Here is a 19820-nt window from a genome sequence, read left to right as displayed (position 1 = left end):
AAATCTCCCTGACTCCCTTCTGCTATGCTAGGCTGCAAGGAGAAGGCACCCGCCCGCCTACAAATGCCTCACCAGACCTTGGGTCCCCCAGACTCCAATACTTCGCGAAATACATTCCTACTGTCCATAAGCCACCCAGCTGACGTTATTTTGTTAAAGTCACCTAAGATTTAGACGCTTATAACCTGTAGTAAAAGTTGTATTTAGGGGCTGGAGAGATGGCTTAGAGGTTAAGAGCACCGACTGCTCTTCCAGAGGTCCCGAGTTCAATTCCCAGCACCCACATGGTGGCTCACAACCATCTGTAATGAGATCTGGCACCCTCTTCTATGTACATAATAAGTAAATAATCTTAAAAAAAAAATTGGTGTATAAAAAAAAGTTATATTTACCTGAAATAAACACGCATATGCACATGAATGCTTTTACACAAATGATCATAGCAGTTTATTCTTGAGAGTCCACACTGGAAACCCAATTTCCATAAGCGAGTGGACCCGTGAGCACATGATGGTCTACCCATACAATGGGACCCTACTTGGCAAAGAGAACTCCTAATGCAAAGCTACTTGACAGGGTCTAAAAACACTTTGGTCACATGCCAAAGTGACCAAGCCAGACACAAGGGCACCTACCTCACCAGTCCACGTGTAGGTGCTTCGAGGACACGCAACGCAATTCTACACTCACAGGAAGTGGCTACCAGGGCAGGGGTTGGATTGGATTGACTCTGGAAAGGGCAAAAGGGGACTTTTTTGAGGTAAAACAAATGTTACTTTTCTTGACTATGGTATTGCTACAAGGGGCAAAGAAAATTCCTGAACAGTATGAAGTCGGAACTGGACTGGACTGGACTGACTGAAATGGTCTGATAACATGTGTCTGCTAGCTATGTCATGGGATAGTGAGTTTCCCAGAAAATGGGCATCATGTCCTTTTTAAATTATCTGCCTACTTGAAGCTTCTAGGGTTGCTGGGATTTGTTCAAAACTCAAAATTGCCCTCTGGGACAAAAATTATCTTCATATTGTCTCAAAACTAGTTGTTGTGGTCAATGCTCTCCTCAAAGGAATCCAGAGGCAGAAACAAGCACATTTGCTGGCCGGAATCCACTGTGGACTAACCCTGAGGAGCAGGGCAACCTGTGTTCTGCCTGTCTGTGGAGACACCGCCCCAAATTCCTGCTCTCAAGCTGACAGATGTCCATGACTTCTCTGGACCAGTTAAAACATCAAGTCCTCGATGGAGCCTCCCTAGATCTACAGTACCACTAGTCAGCTCCTTGGCAGAGCTCTTACGAAGCCGGGCGCCCACTTCACTCACGGTTCTGGGATCTATCTAGCTTCCCCAGCACTCGACACAGGATGCATGGCACCTTCTTACTCTCCTTTTTCAAATATCCAAAACTATTCGTCACAGACCTTAATGCATCTTCAAACAACTGATGTTAGAGAGAGACAGTTGAGCCTGGAGCTGCTAGAATAGAAAAAAGTGATGTAGGCATGAGGGCACTGCCCTCAAAGTACAGTGGACAGCTCTGAATGTAGACGGTGCCACCCCTGGAGGGCAGTAACTGCAGACAGGAGACTGTCAGCAATTCAACAAGAGCAGGTATCAACAGGACTTGGGGAGACAGCACTTCCTAGTAGAGCAGACCACGCTGATGACAAAAAGAATGCCCCCAAATTTAAAAACAGCAATAGAGAACGGTAGCAAGGTGTTGTAGCACACATCTATCATCCCCGCACTCAGGAGGCTGAGGGAGGGCTGTGAGTTTGAGACCAGCCTAGGCCACATGGTGAGAACCTGTCTCAAAAAACAGACAAGATAAAGGATATGCCAATTACACAGATTTGTGTTTTTGTTTTGTTTAATGTCATGTGCTAGCCACTAGGGACATAGGAATCAATGACACATGGTCACTGTCCTCGGGGAACAGAGCACAGTGAAAAAGAGAATTCAAAATTGTGGGATTTAAAAGCAAGTACAGCAGCAGAGGTTAGCACTGAGCAACTGAAGCACAATCCACAAACCCAGCTCGGTACCAAGGAAGCATTTTGGGGCATAGTGCCTGAGAGAGGTCTCACATAATAATCAGGGGCAACTGGGAGGAAGAGGGAGAGCCTCAGGAACAGGAGTGGGAGCAGCCCGAAGGATGTGGGCGGAGGTACTCATCATACACGTCAAATGCATTACCAGGAGTCAAACAGTTGAGAAAGCAAAGGCCAGGGACTAAACCCCAAGGCTGGGAGTTTACTCCCAGACAACAGGGAACCAGCTTGCAGTTTTGCGGGAGAAAAGCCCCTTTCTCCAACCTTTCAGATAGGTAACCACTTCTCAAGTAATACAGCTCTGCTCTGTATACAGTGTGCTGGAACTTCAAAGGAAATGTAGAAAATTCTCTAGAGGCTCTCCCTCGGCTTTCAGCTCAAGGTCAGCTGTCCAGTCCCTCAGCTTTCCTGCCCTGTTGACAGACAATAGACCTAACTAAACCAGCCCATGACTTGGGAGATGTGACAATCCACATCTTAGAGGCCATATCGATCCACTAAGTATGCCCATTTCCTAGCACCACTTGCTGACCTGGAGAGTGACTGACTGTCTTATAAATTATCTGCATGACACTCCTGATCCACAGATGTCTCTCCCAAATGAACAGAGGTCTCACTCAGGGAAAGATCCTCCTGGTGGACAAGATCAGGGGGTGGGGTAAGATCTTTTCCATGCTGACTGTACTTGTAGAGATTCTCTTCAGCGTGCATCTTCTGGTGCTGAAGGAAGTTGGACCTCTGGATGAAGCCTTTCCCACAGTAGCTGCACACATAGGGCTTCTCTCCAGTGTGCACAATTTGATGCAGCAACAGCTTAGAGCTCTGGATGAAGGCCTTCCCACAGTCTTTGCACTCAAAGGGTCTGTCTCCAGTGTGGATCTTCTGATGCTCAGTGAGGTGGGCCTTCTGCAGAAAAGCCTTCCCACATTCTTTACATTCATACACCCGTTCGCCAGTGTGGATTTTCTGGTGTCGTATAAGGTACGAACTCAGAAAGAAGGCTTTCCCACATTCATTACACTCATAGAGTTTTTCCCCAGTGTGGATTCTCTGATGCTGAGTGAAGTTGGATGTCTGACTGAAACGCTTCCCACACTCATGGCATACGTAAGGCCGTTCTCCAGTATGAATTCTCTGATGCTGGATGAGCTTCGAGCTGCGAATAAAGGCCTTCCCACACTCATGACACTCAAAGGGTCTCTCCCCAGTGTGAATTCTCTGGTGCTCAATGAGGTCTGACCGGTGTCGGAAGGCTTTCCCACAGTCTCTGCATTCATACTGTTTGACTTCTGTGTGGATCTGGTAATGCCGAATAAGGCTCGAGCTCCGAATGAACGCTTTCCCACACTCGTTACACTCATAGGGCCTCTCTCCTGTGTGGATTCTCTGATGGCGAACGAGCAAGGAGCTCTGACTGAACCCTTTCCCACACTCTTTACATTCGAAAGGCCTCTCCCTGGTATGGACTCTCTGGTGCCGAAGCAGGTCTGAACTGTGACAAAATGCTTTTCCACACTGGGCACACTTGAAGGGCTTTTCTCCTGTGTGTACATGCTGATGTTCGACGAGGTTTGCATAGTGAATGAGGTCTTTCCCACACACATTACACACATAGAGTCCGTCCCCGGTGTGAACTCTCTGATGTTCACTGAGGAGGGAATTTTGACTGCAGCCTTTCCCACAATGATCACATTGGTAAGGCTTCTCCCCTGTGTGAGAAATCTGATGTGGAACTACGTTGGAATTAAAAGGGAAGCTCTTGCCACCAATACCACAAGAATGGCCCTCCCCCTCTATAAGCTCTCTCTGAAGTATAAGAAGGTTTGAGTTGAGAAGAGGGTTTCTTCCTGACTTACTACACATCTGGGCTGGTTCTCCTGTTTGAATTTTCCAGTGGGTCACTGTCATCTGTTTGAAGCCCCCCTCCTGAGAGGGGGCACTCTCTAGGCCCTGCCTTTCTGGATTCCCCAAGAGCTGCGCTAATCTGTCGTCATGAAATTCCCCAGGCTCAGAGGCAGAAGGCTCCAGCACTGTGAGTTTGTCTGACATCGTATTATGTGAATTTTCATCCCCAGAAATTCAGGCTTCAGGATCACCTTCTTGCCCCCAGCTCCTACAGTAGAATCTGAAATGAGAAAAGAAGATGGTCTTTCCCCTTTGTCAACAAGAAGCTGCTGATCGGGCGGAAGGTGTAAAATTCAACTCCCACACAGGCAAGAGGGGATGCATTTCCTCTGCCCACACTTCGGACCCTTCACTGTCACCAACTTTCACCTTGCCCCAACCAACCGTCCACGTGGAAAGGCTTCTTGTGGCTCCACCTCACATACGTCCAACCCCAGCACAAACAGGCCTGGGCTGTTGAAACAACACTCCTCTACCTTGTGTCCTGTGAGGGAGACTGACGGGCAGGGATAGAGCCAGGGCTCTACTTAAAAGTCAAGACATCTAATTCCAAAGATCACTCCAACAGAACCTGTCACTCCCTACTGCCCTCCACCCTCACCTCTATCTTGTCCCTACCCAGGGCTCACCCCATGGTCCACAACCCTGCAATCACTTCAGCCTACCTGCAGCACACAGGCGACAATGGAGCCATGATCCCAGCAAGACCGCCTCTCTCTCTACTGACCTATCTTAGCAGAGAGACGGTATCTACTGCTGAAAAAACCTTTTTCCTCCTGCCACTGGGCTCTTTCTCAACTTCCACACTTGACTGGCTCTCAACCTTTTCAGGTTCTCAAACCTCAGGTGTCAACTTTCTGACTTCTGTTAAATCTGCCCCCTCTAGAGGGAGATCTCCATCAACTTGTATTTGTTCAGGCCAGAACTGTGCAATAATCCTTGGTTCCCTTTACTTTCATTCATTCCCCACATCCAATCTACCAGCAGACCTGTAGGTCAGGTCATTATATTGCACCCTGCTCCTGTCTCAAAACCCCAGTGCCATCCTCTACTATTATTTCGTAACACACAGGATGACAATCTTTTAACCTGTCTCTATTACTTCTCTACAGAGCCAGCAGGACGACCCCTTAAAAGCCTAACTGGAATGACAACTTTCTATTTTAAAAGTGTCAAGGCTCTCCTATCTGGCTGCCACCAGCATTCTTCTCCAAGCAGGTAGATGAATTAGCAGAAACACTTGAGTCACTCACTTACTAGGCATTTGAGGACAACCTATCCCACCACCCCTTCTAAGAGCTAGCTGTTTCCAGGGGCTCTACTCTGCTTCACACAAGCTTTCCACCTCAGAACCACTGAAGCCACAGCAAGGCAGTGTGTGTGGCCAGACTGCTGCACCAGAGTCTAACCGGCACTCAGCATAAGGAAGGCCAAGGCAACCCAGCCAACCACGGTGCTTAGAAAGGACCTACTTTGCCGGGCGGTGGTGGCGCAGTACTCGGGAGGCAGAGCCAGGTGGATCTCTGTGAGTTCGAGGCCAGTCTGGTTTCCAAAGTGAGTTCCAGGAAAGGCACAAAGCTACACAGAGAAACCCTGTCTCGAAAAACAAAACAAAAGTAAAAAGAAAGGACCTGCTTCATCTCACTCGTGTGGCGACGGCTGCACTATTTACAGAGAAAAAACAGACTAGAAGAGAAAGTAGACCAGTCAGGAGCGGAGTGAAAGTTCAAATTCAGGTCTGCAACCCACAGAGTCCATTTCCTGCTTTGAGAGACTTTATCCTTTATAAATACATGTAAGTTTTACAGGGTGTTTTGTTTAGAGATGGACAGGATCAGTACTATGAAGAAATCTGCATGTTGAAACTTAAAATGTTTGAAAAAAGGGTAAAATGGACATGTGGTTTTGGTTTTAGAAATCACTGATACCTTCTGACTTTTACTATTTTACATAACATAGTAGCACTAAGGATATTATGCATTAGGTAGAACTCAGGGTATGTGCATGCTAGGCAAGTAAGTGGCCTACCAGTGAGCTACACCTCAGCCTCTGATGTACTTAAAATGACTATGCTACCTGGAAAGAGCCCTGCATCTGTTTACAAGAACAGCTTAAAACCATGTCTGCCTCTTTGTGACGTTTATAAGTTCTTATTTTAAGGGAAGTTTCTTTGTTTTGTTTTTGTTTTTGTTTTTTCGAGACAGGGTTTCTCTGTAGCTTTGGAGCCTGTCCTGGACTAGCTCTGTAGACCAGGCTGGCTTTGAACTCACAGAGATCTACCTGCCTCTGCCTCTCGAGTGTTGGGATTACAGGTGTGTGTCACCACCGCCTGGCAGGGAAGTTTCTTAAATTAAATATATCTGCTTGAAGAAATGTTCATCTCAAAACCAGCCAATTGGGAGCTAGGGAGGTGGCTTAGCAGTTAAGAACACTGGCTACTCTTCTAGAGGACCTGAGCTCAATTCCCAGAACCCACAGAGCAGTTCACAATTCCAGATCTAGGGGATCCAATGCCCTCTTCTGGCTTCTGAGGGCACCAGGCACACACGTGATGGACAGACAGACTTACGTACATTACAAAACACCCATACACAGAAAATAAAATAGGAGTAGCAGAGCTTGGATAGCTTCAGCCTTGGGAATAACAGGCAAGTGGGCCTGCCTCCTCAGAAGCCTGTGCAGATGCCTCTGCAGTTGTGCAGGTAGCTGAGTGCCATGTGTGCAAAGCAGATTTGAACCATATTCTCCTCACAATCATCCGTAAGTTTACCAGAGGCAGCTGACTGAGGTTAAAAAGAATACAGGCAGTGGCAGGCTGCCCTCTTAGGGCTTCTCTTCTGAGCTCTGCCCCTGGTGCCTGCATACAAGGTCTCCTATAGACATACAAGCTTCTTTTCCTCACAAGCCCAGGAGCCTTTCAGCAGCCATCTTCCAGAAGCCAAAAAAGCAGTTAGGAGGGCTCTCTGATTCACTTCAAGGACACCGTTCTGTTCTGGCCTGTTGCTTCTCTCAATGCCATCCACTTCCAGCTCAGATCATGAGTCTGGGGGCGGGCGGAGGCTTTCCCAGCTCTGCTGCTCTCTATCATCCCCCAAATCGTTCCAGAACCAGGAATCCACCTTCAAAGAACCAGGACTGTCCAGAGCTAAATGTACCAGCTTGTGAAGTTTCTCTATACCTCTCATGAAGTATTAAAACAGAGAGATACAATGCCACATCCAGGACAGGAACAAAGGTCTGCTCTCTGTTAATAGGGAGTGAGGCACTGCCTTAAGCTGGGCATGGTGGCACACGCCTTTAATACCAGCACTCCGGAGGCAGAGACAGGCGCATCTCTGTGAGTTTGAGGCCAGCCTGGTCTACAGAGCAAGTTCCAGGTCAGCTAGGGTTACAGAGAGAAAACCTGTCTCAAAAAAAACAAAAAAACAATAAAACCCCTTCGTGTAAGGGAGTGGCTGGAGTGGGGAGCGGGGGGATTTCTCATTTCTTCGTGAGCAGATGTCATTTATTTCTCTCATTCATTGGGATGGGTCTCAGAGGAAGGATGTGTGCGAGTGTACAGGTGACCGTGAATACCAGGTCCTCCTGAAAACGGCTTGAGTTTAGAGCCTATTCCTACTAAAACCCATGGCAAACGTACTACTCAGGCCCTGGACTCCTGGACCACAGTGGGGCAGGATGCAAAGAGGGTTAAATGCCCCTAGCATCATCACAGAGATATCACAGACACTGACTCACACACTTTTGATTATGAAAAAGCTTCGTGGAAAAGCTAAGGACAGCTTGGCTGATACCTGACCCCACCTGAGAATCCTCCTTCAGGTCATAAGGAACTAATTCTGCTCAACACGCCCATTATCTACAACCCCTGAAGCGCTGGGATGCCTGCAACTGCATCTCCTCCAGCAGAGGCGAAAGGCCTGAGGGAAGGCAGGAGGGCAAGATCCAAGCAAAACAGCAGATAGATGCGCGCACCTGCACTCCATCACCTGAGCAGCCAGCCTGCAAGCAGCCAAACGGAGGCCTGATCTGCAGGCGCCGAAGCTGAGTGTGCAACCCTTGAGGGCCTCCATGTCCTCGGGCGACCCGTCCAGGCATCTACCACTCCCAGCTGGGCGAGAAAAAGACGCCGGGCTCGGCCCGAACGAAGCGAGGAGCAGCAGACACCTGCAAGAGCGAAGTGCAGCCGGGCCCGGAACACCAACCGAATCGCTGCACCCCGCTGGCCTGGAGCCAGCCCGCCCGCCTGCGTGATCCACGACGCCCCACTCACCCGGAGCCCGGCGGCAAGAGAACAGCGCGGAACCAAGCCAAGCCCCACCCGGCCGCGCAGCCCGGGGCGGCCACAAAGCCCACACCTCCGCTGCACGCCCCGGCCGGAAGCTGCCCGAGGCCCCGCCCGGAGGACATCCGTAGCCGCTCTAGGATGAGAGTGGGGACCAGAGCTTTCTCAGTGCCAGACTTCCGGCCCAGACCACTGCATCCAGCCAGAGGAATGAGTGCGCAGACGCGGGGGCTGAGCGGACTTGTTTGCACACGCGGGTGTGAGGGTAGCCGCGATGCCCAGCAGTAGATGTCGCCAGACTTCCCTGGAAGAGCTGGGAAAGGCAGGCCCTCTAGAGAGAGTTTACCGAAAGTGTCTTGTTGGTTGTGGTTTGGTTCTGTTTGGGGCTTTTGGTTTTAGTTTTGGGGGTTTAAAAATCTTTATTATTACTATATTGTGTACACGTGTGGTCGAAGGACGACTTTGAGCCACTGTGCCTGAGAAACATGATCTCAACTTTGTAATAAGCCGCTCAGAGTAGTGAAATCAAGACAGGTTATTTTACTACCTTGCAAAGTCTGGTGTAAGCCTGGAATGCCAAGCTCACTGATTGAGGCAGAGAGCTTTATTTACTCATTTATTGATTTAGTTAGTTATATTGTGCATGTTAGTGTTTTGCCTGTATGTCTGTCTGTGCACCATGTGTGTACTTGGTACTCATGGAGGCCAGAAGAGGGCACCAGACCCCTGGAACTGGAGTTATAGATACAGTTATTAGCTGCCACGTGGGTGCTGGAAATCAAACCAGGATCTTTTGGATGAGCAACTGTAATCTGTAACATCTTCCTCTGTCCTGCCAGCCAGCTCCCAAATAACAACACGGAGACTTACTAATTATGAAAGCGTGGCCTATAGTTTAGGCTTGTTCCTAACTAGTTCTTATAACTTAAATTAACCCATTTATAGCGATCTATATTCTGTCACGTGGTGTTGCCTCTCTTCCACCTTGCACCTCCTTTTTTCCTCTCCTTGTCTCCTGGAGTTTCTTGCACACCTCGATTCCTCTTCCTCTTCCTTTCTCTCCCTGGAAATCCTGCCTATACCTCCTGCCTGGTTATTAGCTTTTTATTATACCAATCACAGCAAATACATCTTCACACAGTGTACAAATATCCCACAACAAGCAATACATGTTAACGGCTAAGTCATCTCTCCAGCCCCATGGAGGGTACAACCTTAATAGTCAACCTTATCAACAAAAAACTGTGTGGGTTTTAATAGGTTTTATGCTAGCTCCCCCCCCCCCATAAGTTTCTCGTTAATGCAGTAAGCCAGATCAAGCCTAACTGAAAAAGTAAAACAACAGGTATAATGAGCAAAGCAACTCCCGGGCTGGTTCTCCAGACCCAGAGATCAAGGCCAAAGAAGTTGAATCCCCTAACTAAAGCCGGGAGATTTTATAGGTTATAGGCAAAGGGTGATGATGTGTCTGCCACAAGCTCTTGGTGCCTTTCCTTTGGAGACTGTCTGAGCGGGCTGGGTTTGGAGAGAGAGAAATAGGTCTTTCTGGATGAGTTGGAGGCTCCAACCGAACAGATTCATCTCTACTCTATTTGTTTGTTGTTGTTGTTTCTCTGTGTGTCCCTGGCTGTCCTGGAACTTGCTCTGTAGACCAGGCTGGCCTCATACTCACAAAGATCCGCCTGCCTCTGCCTCCTGAGTGCTGGGAGTAAAGGCGTGTGCCACCACCCAGCTTATCTCTACATTTTATATCCTGTTTACTTACCAGACCTTACAGGCAAGCTTGACTGCAGTTTTCTACTCTAAACTTCTAGGGTTCTGTGTTTTGTTGGGAGAGAAAGCCTAGCAGAGATCGGTGCGGTTGTACGGGATAGCTAAACTAGCAGGTATAGCAGGGGCTAGTGTTTTCTGTTCATTTGTGTATGGACCCAAACTGGCTTGAGGAACCTTTGGAAATTAACCATTAGGTTTCAGTTCTAACGTTTTAGAAGTGGTTTTAGTTAGGGTTTCTGGTGCTGTGATGAAATATGACCAAAAAGCCAGTTGGGGAGGAAAGGGTTAGTGTTCATCAAGGTATGCGTGTGTGTGTGTGTGTGTGTGTGTGTGTGTGTGTGTGTGTGTGTGTGTTTATGTGTGTGCACACATGTGACAAGGACAGCCTTGGGTGGTGCTCTGGCACTATCCACCTCTGGTTTTTTTGTTTGTTTGTTTTTGTTTTTGGGTTTTTTGTTTGTTTGTTTGTTTTGGGGGGGTGAGACAAGCTTTCTCCATGTAGTTTTGGTGCCTGTCCTGGATCTTACTGTTAGACCAGGCTGGCCTCAAACTCACAGAGGTCCACCCGGCTCTGCCTCCTGAGTGCTGGGATCAAAGGCTTGTGCCACCGCCGCCCGGCCCACCTCTGTTTAAAACAAGCAAACAAAAAACAAACAATGGAGCAATGGTTTAGCAGTTAAGAGCACCCATGTTTAATTCCCAGCACTTACAGGGTGGTGGCTCACAACCATACATAACTCCAGTCCTAAGGGACCCAGCACCCTCTTCTGGCCTCCCAGGACACAAGACAGGCAGGTGATATACAGATATACATGCAGACAAAGCACCCATACACATTAGAGAAATGAATAAATAAATAGTTATAGACAGAGTTCATCACTGGCCTGGAACTCACCACGTAGGCTAGGTTGTCTGGCCAACAAGCCCCGAGATCCCTCGGTCTTTGCCTCCCTGCAGAGCTTGCCTTTTTTTGTTACGTGTATGGATATTTTACTAGCATGTATGTCAGTGCCAAAGATGCCTGAAGAGGGTCACTTTTTAAAAAGCCACAGGCCCAAACTCCCCTCTTTGTGCCTCCAAACCAGCACTTCACTGACTGAGCTACCTTCCTAGTCCCAACCCAGGATTTTCATGGCCAAAGGGTGGGTGGAAGCTATTTGACTTGTGGTAAGTAACCCAGTGCCTTCTGGAGCCAGACTTGTGCTTCAACAGCAAATGTGGTCAGTTATCTGAGATCTTTCAAGTGTTTTAAAAGCCTTACAGTAGCCGGGTGAGGGTGGCGGCGCACGCCTTTAATCCCAGAGGCCAGCCTGGTCTACAGAGTGAGATCCAGGGGTACACACAGAGGAAAAAAGGGCATCACAGTTGCCACAAGTGTAGTTTGACTGGACAGAGAGGGTCTGTTTAGCTGACAGTTCTCCCTTCTAGGAAGCTAGGCACTATAGTCTAGTACTTGTTAGTTAAGGATTCAATTTAGGACCGCCACCCACTATCTTACCTTATTTACAGGAAAAATTAACATTAAAAGGCATGATTAGTTGTTGCAGGATGTTAGTTGAAGATTTGTTACATTGGTGTATGCTGTGGAATATTTGTTCAATGATGCAAAAGATGTGTTGCAGTATTTGTTTAACTCTGAAGCTTTATTGCTTTTCTTGTCTAAAATACCTGGTTTGTCTAATAAAGAGCTGCATGGCCAATAGCTAGGCAGGAGAAAGGATAGGTGGGGCTGGCGTTCAGAGAGAATAAATGGGAAGAAGAGAAGAGTCGAAAGGAAGAGTAAAAAAGGGAGGAGAGAAGGACTCCAGGGCCCAGCCACCCAGCCACACAGCCAGCCACTGAGTAAGAAGAAAGGCATATAGAAAGGTAAAATCCCAGAGGCAAAAATAGATAGGATAATTTAAGAAAAGCTGGCTAGAAATAAGCCAAGCTAAGACTAGATCTCAGCTCTAGAGATAACCACCGCCAAGGCTCCTAACACATCTTGCCAGTCAGGCTCAAAGACAACCTCTGCTCTGGAGAGGGGTACTCCAGAGGCTCCAGCAGGCTCCACATGACCCCAGCTAAAACCTCTCTAAATTCCTAGAGAATTCAGGTAAGGGCTTTGCACTCTGGAGGGGTCTTTTCCACCCAGCAAGGTCTTTGGAAGACCTGAATGTCATTCCTTTGAAATGTAATCAGCAAAGATGAGTTCTAAGTCTGTCAGCATGGGAAAATGCCATGCTCCAATAAATGATCTTATACCCAAGCTCATGAAAGCAACACTAAGTATATTCAGTGAGTCATTAAAAAGACTTAAAATTGGGGGGTGCTTGCTCAGAAGAAGGGGCTCAGAGGGAGTAGGGGGGATAGAAGCTAATGAATGTGAATTAAATAAAAATGCATTGTATACATGTATTAAATTGTCAAGCAGTAAATAAAAGATGTTGAAACATTCCACTCTAGAGAGAGGTTCCTTAAGACTTGGGAAGCAAACAACGCACGGGCCTCAAGACGTCCCTAAAACCGGATTCCTAAGATTCCATAAGCAGTAAGGACAGCCGTGGAGGGGAGACCTGCCCTGCTAACTGCACATCGTGCAGAGAGCTGCAGGGTCTCAGCTTTCCAGACTCATTACTCATTCTCGGGTGGGCTTGTCAGTGATATACCTCCTGTTAGTTACCCCAGCAAACTCATTGGTTCGCACAGGTGAAGGGGTGTCACGGGACCGTTACCAGTTTGGCTCCCACCCACTCTTGTCCTTCCTTTCAGCTGTCTGCTTCTGTCTCTCCAGCCACCTTGGAACGCCCCGAACTCTGCTGAATCCCCTGTAACCCACTGAAGACATTCTGTAGCCTACACGTAGATGGATAGATTCACTGTGTGCTGTGTAATCTGTAACCTCAAAGTTACTGTTCATCTTTGAGATTGGAATCAAGCAACTTGTGTTTGCTTCAGCTCCATATCAAGGAAATCAGGACTACTTGGTATATTGCTCCCAGTGAAATCAGTATGCCTTTTGAATTTGTTATTGTCCAATTGTGGTGGCCAACAGAGGCTTCCTAGTGAGACTGTACTCAAGGTCAGAGAATCTGAGCTTGCTTTACCCAGCAGGGTTGTGTAATAGGATGATTTGGCCAGGGGCGTGTTTACCAGGTGTTTGGAAAGGTCTACATTTGGCTGTACAGTGTGATTTGATCTTGCAAGGGGGAGTCCTATTGCCTCATCCCTGGGCATATTATAAAAAGCCCTTTTGAATAAAGTTCTGGAGAGCTGGGTATGGACCTTCCAAAGCTATCCTGTGTCTCTTTCTCCTTGTCTAGGTCTATCTTTTTTTTTTTAAGATTTATTTATTGTGCATACAATGCTCTGCCTTCATGTATCCCTACAGGCCAGAAGAAGGCACCAGATCTCATTACAGATGGTTGTAAGTCACCATGTGGTTTCAGGGAATTGAACTCAAGACCTTTGGAAGAGCAGCCAGTGCTCCCAACCTCTGAGCCCTAGGTCTATCTTTCTACCTAATATTTTCTCATTCCCCTCTCCTCCACCTAAGAACCCTTTGAAAGGTGGGAGCAGGTCTGAGCTGGACTCTGGCAGACTCCCATGTCCAATAAATTCTGATATTGTGGAAAAACACAAGTGTGCCAGTTCTTTCCTTCCATAATTTGGGTTTGGAGAATTGAACTCCAGTGATTGGTTTGTTGGCAAATGTCCCTGCCTATTTGAGCCATATCCTCAGCCTGTGTCTGTATTTTTAAGTCAACACTACCAGCCCAGTTGATATAATTAGCTAAATTCAATCATCTGTTGTCCTACTGACATCCTTATAACACACATATATAAAACCTATATATAGATACAGAGATAGATGTGTGTGTGTGTGTGTGTGTGGTTTTTCAAGACAGGGTTTCTCTGTGTAATAGCCTCGACAACATCGTAAAGTATGTTTCATAATGAAAATTTAAATATCAGCCAAAGGGTCCCGTGCCAGGATTGTAGGGATTTTTTGTGTTTTTTTTATTGGTCTTGGTTTTTCTAGACAGCATTTATCTGTGTAGCCCTGGCTGTCCTCGAACTCGCTCTGTAGACCAGGCTGGCCTTGAACCACCTGCCTCTGCCTCCTGAGTGCGGGGACTAAAAAACGTGCACCATTACTGCCTGGTGGTAGGATAGATTTTATTCATTGCTTTAAAATACTGTATTTAGGTAAAGGAATCCGAGTCTTTTGTGTATTTTTGGCTGAAACACAACTGACCACCTAGAGGTTCGGTGCTGAAGGAGGCCCATGGCCACTCAAAGACATGCAGAAGGGTCAATAGGAAGTGATTCTTCTTGCAAGATAAGAAATAAGAGAATGCCAGGTGGTGGTGGCGCACGCCTTTAATCCCAGCACTCGGGAGGCAGAAGCAGGCAGATCTTTTTGAGTTCGAGGCCAGCCTGGTCTACCAAGATTGTTCCAGGAAAGGCGCAAAGCTACACAGAGAAACCCTGTCTCGAAAACAAACAAACAAAACAACAACAACAACAACAAAAAAAACCAACAAAAAAAGAAATAAGAGAATCCTGGCCAGCCCGCTACTGAGTTGCGGGACCTGTGTCCGTACAACCATCAGAGTATTTGGGTAGGCAGCTCGTCTTCAGCGTCCGGGTTCCGGAGACCAAAGCGGTAGTGCCCACGCCACGCCCACAGAACTCTGTGCGAGGCCCGGAAGAGATTTCCCAGAAGCGCCCGCGCCGCACTGGTGCATGACGAAGACTCCATTTCCCAGAGCTCCCCGGGAGGGCCTCGCCCCCTCCACCTGGACCGGGAGTAGCTGTAGAATTGTGCACCGGAAGCAGCTCTCGGACTGGTGGAACCCGGCGCAGGTGAGGCTCTCCAGTGGGCGCAGCGCAGCAAACTAGGGACCCCAGAGACTGGCTGGTCGAGGCCGTAAGAGTGCTTCTGGCATCGGAGGTCTCTGTGGGCTTGGGGTGAGTGGCCTGCGAGATGGGGGACCATGGGTTGTAGGAACTGGGCCCTTGCTCATCTGGATGATGGTGGAGCCATGAGGCTGGGCCAGAGCCATCCTGCTGGGACTGTAGCAAATTTTTAGCGTCCCGAGGCTTTCCAGCGGTTCACCCTGCCCTAGAAGAACTAGGCCTTCCTATGCCATAGGCTATTAGCTCAGCACTAGTGGATACCGGGCTCCAAGCAGGGCACCGCCCCTTGTCTGTCTGTAGAAGGTGAGCGTTGGCGTAAAGCAGCTGCTACCCACGATCTGTTCCTGGAACTGCCAGCCCTAAATTTTCAGTCATAGGGATGGGATGTACCTTTCCCCTGCCTAGTAGGGTCATGAGTTGGGACCAAGCTGCTTTGGTTTGGATAGCAGCCAGCAGGAACCTGTGGCGGTCAGGGCAAAGGACTTAGGGGAACAGAGCTGGGTGTGTCTAGCTCCTCAGGAGTTTGATTCTGTGCCTGTTGCCCATTGGCTGAAGAGAATGGGGTGGGGAGAACAGCACATCCTATATCCTCTTTAGCTCTCAACATTTGGCCCTCCAGGTGCAGCCACAATGGGTGAGCCCCAGGGATCCATGAGGATCCTAGTGACAGGGGGCTCTGGACTGGTGGGCAGAGCCATCCAGAAGGTAGTCGCAGACGGGGCCGGCTTACCTGGAGAGGAATGGGTGTTTGTCTCCTCCAAAGATGCAGATCTGACGTGAGTTGGGGCCATATTCAGACCCAACCCCTCCTCCTGGGTCCCTCTCCAAGCTGAAGAGTGCCCCTATGGGTCTGGGTCTGTTCTGAGCCTAGCAGTAGCCCCCCCCTGAGTCTGGGTCCTCCCTGCCAGGTGACTGATCTGGCTGTGGTTGCTGGCTGTCCTAAGTAAACATCCTCCTATAGTTCCGGGTGCCCACACCCAATACCTGCTAAAGCCCTGAACTTGGCTACTTGTCCCTTTGGCTGCCCATCTAGCCTTAGACCCAACCAATTTCTACACCCACTGCCCAAGCTCCTAATTTCTGATTTCCTCGGGCCTCACTAGGCCCCCTGACATACTGGCTTCCCTCAGGGATGCAGCACAAACCAAGGCTCTGTTCCAGAAGGTACAGCCCACCCATGTCATCCATCTTGCCGCAATGGTAGGCGGCCTTTTCCGGAATATCAAATACAACTTGGATTTCTGGGTAAGTTGGGGTGCTGGGGACAACAAACTTTGGGAGCCAGGAACTTAAGCTCTTAGAACTTCCACAGAGTCACCCCCAAGAAGTCCATGGTTTTGCAGAGCCCTGGGGTCATTTGGCCAAGTGCTGACCTGCAGGATTAGGAAGCTGAAAAAAGCCAGCATACCACACTGTGTAACTGGAGGCATGTTCCTGCTTACTGAGCCTGCTCGGCTGCCAGATCCTTGAACTCTCAGGCTTGGTTCATTCAGCTTCCTGAATCTACCAACCACTCCGAGTGGTGGACTGTCTAGCATATGCCTTAGGAGGGCAAAACATAAGAACTCTGCTTCTGCTGGTGTGTTCCTCAGAGTTTGGCCCACATGCCTGTGGGCAGTGGCTTTGGCTGGCTGGCCTGATTAGAACCTGCAAAGGTTCCCACCAGATTTTGACAAAGGACTCTGTCACCCAAAGCTCTCCTTGCCTATCCCAGGGTTTTCAGCAAACTGCTTGGTCACCACCTCTTCCCTATTCTTAGACCAGTGTGCCTCATATCAGTTTAGGGAAGAGAACTGGAGAGAGGCAAGGCGAAGCATTGAGAAGTAGAGCTGGGCGTGACTCCTCTGGAGGTGGGAAGTCGGTGGAGGGCTGCTGCTTTGTAGTGGGAACCCCACCTACAGTTTTCCTCATCTCTATCACCTGCCCAGCACTGGGTAGCCCTGGGAATGCCAACTCTGGCCTCCACACCCAGGCAGGCAGGGCAGGACCTTCCTGTGTCTCTAGAAAATGGCAGCTTCTAGAAGGTCAGTGCTGGGAGACTTAGCCTTATTCCAGAAACACCAGATAAATAGGCACAGATAGTGCTCATATCTGAGCCAGAGTATGTTCCTATGTCTCTTCCTGGAGGAACAGATTGTAGTTGTTTGTTTTGTTTTGTTTTGTTTTACTCTTTGGGGGCCTGCTGCCCAGCTCCCAATTAAATACACGGAGACTTATTCTTACTTATGAATGCCCAGCTTTTGCTGGGCGTGTTTCTAGCCAGCTTTTCTAGTTTAAATTATCCCATTTCTCTTTAACTTCGTTTTGCCGCTGGGCTTTTTACCTTCCTTTATTCTGTGTCTCTTTCTTTCCTTCTTACTCTGTGGCTTGCGGGAGGCTGGCCCCTGGCATCCTCCTCTCCTCCTTTTCTCGCTCCTCCCTCTTCTTTTTCTTCTATTTATTCTGTTTGGCAGCCCCGCCTATCCCTCTTCTGCCTAGCTATTGGCCAGTTAGTTCTTCATTAGACCAATCAGGTGTCTTAGACAGCCACAGTAACACAGACCTACAGAGTTAGACAAAGGCAGCATAAAAGAATGCAACACGTCTTTGCATCATTAAACAAATATTCCACAGCATAAACGAATGTAACATCTTTAACTAACCCACCTGTGCTACCCACTGCAGAGGAAGAATGTGCACATCAATGACAACGTCCTGCATTCAGCCTTCGAGGTGGGCACTCGCAAGGTGGTCTCCTGCCTGTCTACCTGCATCTTCCCTGACAAGACCACCTATCCTATTGATGAGACAATGGTGAGGGCCAGGGCCCTCCTGGGGTAGGACCTGAGGACGTGGGCAGAGCCAGGGGGGCGGTTCTCAGTGCATCTCCTGCTCCTTCAGATCCACAATGGTCCGCCCCACAGCAGCAATTTCGGGTACTCGTATGCCAAGAGGATGATTGACGTGCAGAACAGGTGCTCCCTTCTTGGTCTTGCCCAGGCCTCCTTGGAGAGGGGAGGATGGACATTTGGGTTAGTGAGGCGTTGTCGCTGCCTCATGTGTCCAGTTTGAGAAGGACTTGGGGACACCAGAGGCACATTCTGGGGATGAGGTCAGGAGACGCCGTTCTCCTCAGGGCCTACTTCCAGCAACATGGCTGCACCTTCACTGCTGTCATCCCTACCAATGTCTTCGGGCCGCACGACAACTTCAACATCGAAGATGGCCATGTGCTGCCTGGACTCATCCATAAGGTGCACCTGGCCAAGAGTGAGTGAAGCTGTCCAGCACACGCCTGGCCCAGGTTACCTGCCTGAAGGGGGCCCTGGGCTCAGCTGTGGGGTGGGGGCAGGGAGCTGGCTCTGGATGCAGAGCTCTGACATCTGCCCAATCTGTAGGTAATGGCTCAGCCCTGACCGTGTGGGGTACGGGGAAACCACGGAGGCAGTTCATCTACTCACTGGTATGTATAGAGGCAAGCACGGCCGTCCCAGAAAGCTGTGTGGGGAAGTGGTGGCGTAGGAAACAGTCCTTGAACCTTGCCAGGTCCCCAGGGTTGCAGCTTTGGTTCAGTAGGAGAAAGTGTGGCCTGGATGAGGGACCTCCATCCAGGGTGAATCCTGACTGTGCCCCCAGCGGAGAAGAAACAGCGGTACAACCTCTCCACTAGGGGCATTTGGTACTCACTCGTGGATTTGACCTAACTTTCTGACCTCCAGGACCTAGCCCGGCTCTTCATCTGGGTCCTGCGGGAGTACAGTGAAGTGGATCCCATCATCCTCTCAGGTGGGCACTCTGCAAGCTGTCCTTTCCTACAGCAGGGCAGGACCTGTGTCCACCCTGAGGAGTGGGAGCAGACATGCCCCTGGGGGTCTGGACAGGGAGGCCTGACTGACTACTGGCCTGTGGTTCCCCACAGTGGGCGAGGAAGATGAAGTGTCCATCAAGGAGGCGGCTGAGGCTGTAGTGGAGGCCATGGACTTCTGTGGGGAAGTCACCGTATCCTTGGACTCCAGTGATGGGCCGATAGTGAGGTACCGGGCAGGGGTACTGTGGCTTCCCCTTGTAGGATGGCCAACATAACTCCATTTTGTCTCTGGTGGTGCTTGCCCTGGCAGCAGGAGGGCATCTGCTGTGTCTAGACCCATCCCAGGAAAAGCCAGCTTCCTGGTAGGGCAAATGGGTGGTGCTCCTGCTATGTCCTTGACCAAGGTGTCCAGTTCGATTCAACCAAGTCCGATGGGCAGTATAAAAAGACAGCCAGCAACGGCAAGCTTCGGGCCTACTTGCCTGACTTCTGTTTCACACCCTTCAAGCAAGGTGAGCTCTCCCTCCCCAAACCCATAACCACCCCAACCCATGCTGAAACTTGCAGGCTTCGGCACCAGCTGCCCCTCCGTCTTCCCTGTTGTGGTTTCAGCCTCCATGCTGTGACCATGGGGGTTTGGTCTCCAGACCCTCATTGGAGCCGATATCCACTGGGAAGCAGGACACTGAAGTTTGGGATGTGTGGGAGGGAGCCCCCATCCCTACCTCCTGGGGGTGGGCGGGATGGGACAAGTGGTGTCACCAGCTTTCACCTGTCTGCCTCTGCAGCTGTGAAGGAGACCTGTGCGTGGTTCACTGACAACTATGAGCAGGCCCGGAAGTGAAGCACGGGACCAGCTGGCAATGCCCAGTCTGTGGTCAGCACCCTCAGACCTTGCCAAGAACTGAGGATAGTATCCAGCAACCTAAGCCACATGCTGGCCTCCCTGCCAGGGGGCTCCATGCAGCTGTCCAGTAGGTCCATGTTTGTCCATCCTCGGGGAAAAGCCAGACCAACACATTGCTTGTCTGCTTCTGCCCCAACCTCAGTGCATCCATGCTGGTCCTGCTGTCCCTTGTCTAGAAACCAATAAAATGAATTTTCTTAAGCCTGGACT

General features: G+C 49.4%; 2 protein-coding genes across 4 annotated transcripts; one reads left to right on the top strand and one right to left on the bottom strand.

Moving 5' to 3' along the window:
- Positions 1–378: 378 nt before the first annotated feature.
- Positions 379–8344, bottom strand: Znf623 (zinc finger protein 623). 2 transcript variants are annotated; one of them, XM_036208790.1, is made up of 2 exons: positions 7932–8344; positions 379–4176 (listed from the first exon to the last, which is right to left on the bottom strand). In XM_036208790.1, exon 2 carries the CDS (start codon positions 4098–4100, stop codon positions 2604–2606), a length of 1497 nt encoding a protein of 498 aa, XP_036064683.1. In that variant the 5' UTR covers positions 4101–4176; positions 7932–8344; the 3' UTR covers positions 379–2603. The 2 variants fall into 2 exon arrangements, with proteins under 2 accessions (XP_036064683.1, XP_036064684.1); XM_036208791.1 differs by having other exon boundaries at positions 8230–8344.
- Positions 8345–14763: 6419 nt separating this feature from the next.
- Positions 14764–19818, top strand: Gfus (GDP-L-fucose synthase). Of its 2 annotated transcripts, none has more exons than XM_036208223.1 (11): positions 14764–14862; positions 15536–15692; positions 16047–16161; positions 17581–17709; positions 17797–17870; positions 18032–18165; positions 18294–18358; positions 18615–18681; positions 18815–18894; positions 19116–19215; positions 19492–19818. In XM_036208223.1, exons 2-11 carry the CDS (start codon positions 15547–15549, stop codon positions 19545–19547), a joined length of 966 nt encoding a protein of 321 aa, XP_036064116.1. In that variant the 5' UTR covers positions 14764–14862; positions 15536–15546; the 3' UTR covers positions 19548–19818. The 2 variants fall into 2 exon arrangements, with proteins under 2 accessions (XP_036064116.1, XP_036064117.1); XM_036208224.1 differs by having other exon boundaries at positions 14773–14967.
- Positions 19819–19820: the final 2 nt, after the last annotated feature.

Source organism: Onychomys torridus, chromosome 16, assembly GCF_903995425.1.
Source record: "Onychomys torridus chromosome 16, mOncTor1.1, whole genome shotgun sequence".
In the NCBI taxonomy this organism is placed as follows: Eukaryota; Metazoa; Chordata; class Mammalia; order Rodentia; family Cricetidae; genus Onychomys; species Onychomys torridus.
This window is presented reverse-complemented; position numbering and strand designations above follow the sequence as displayed.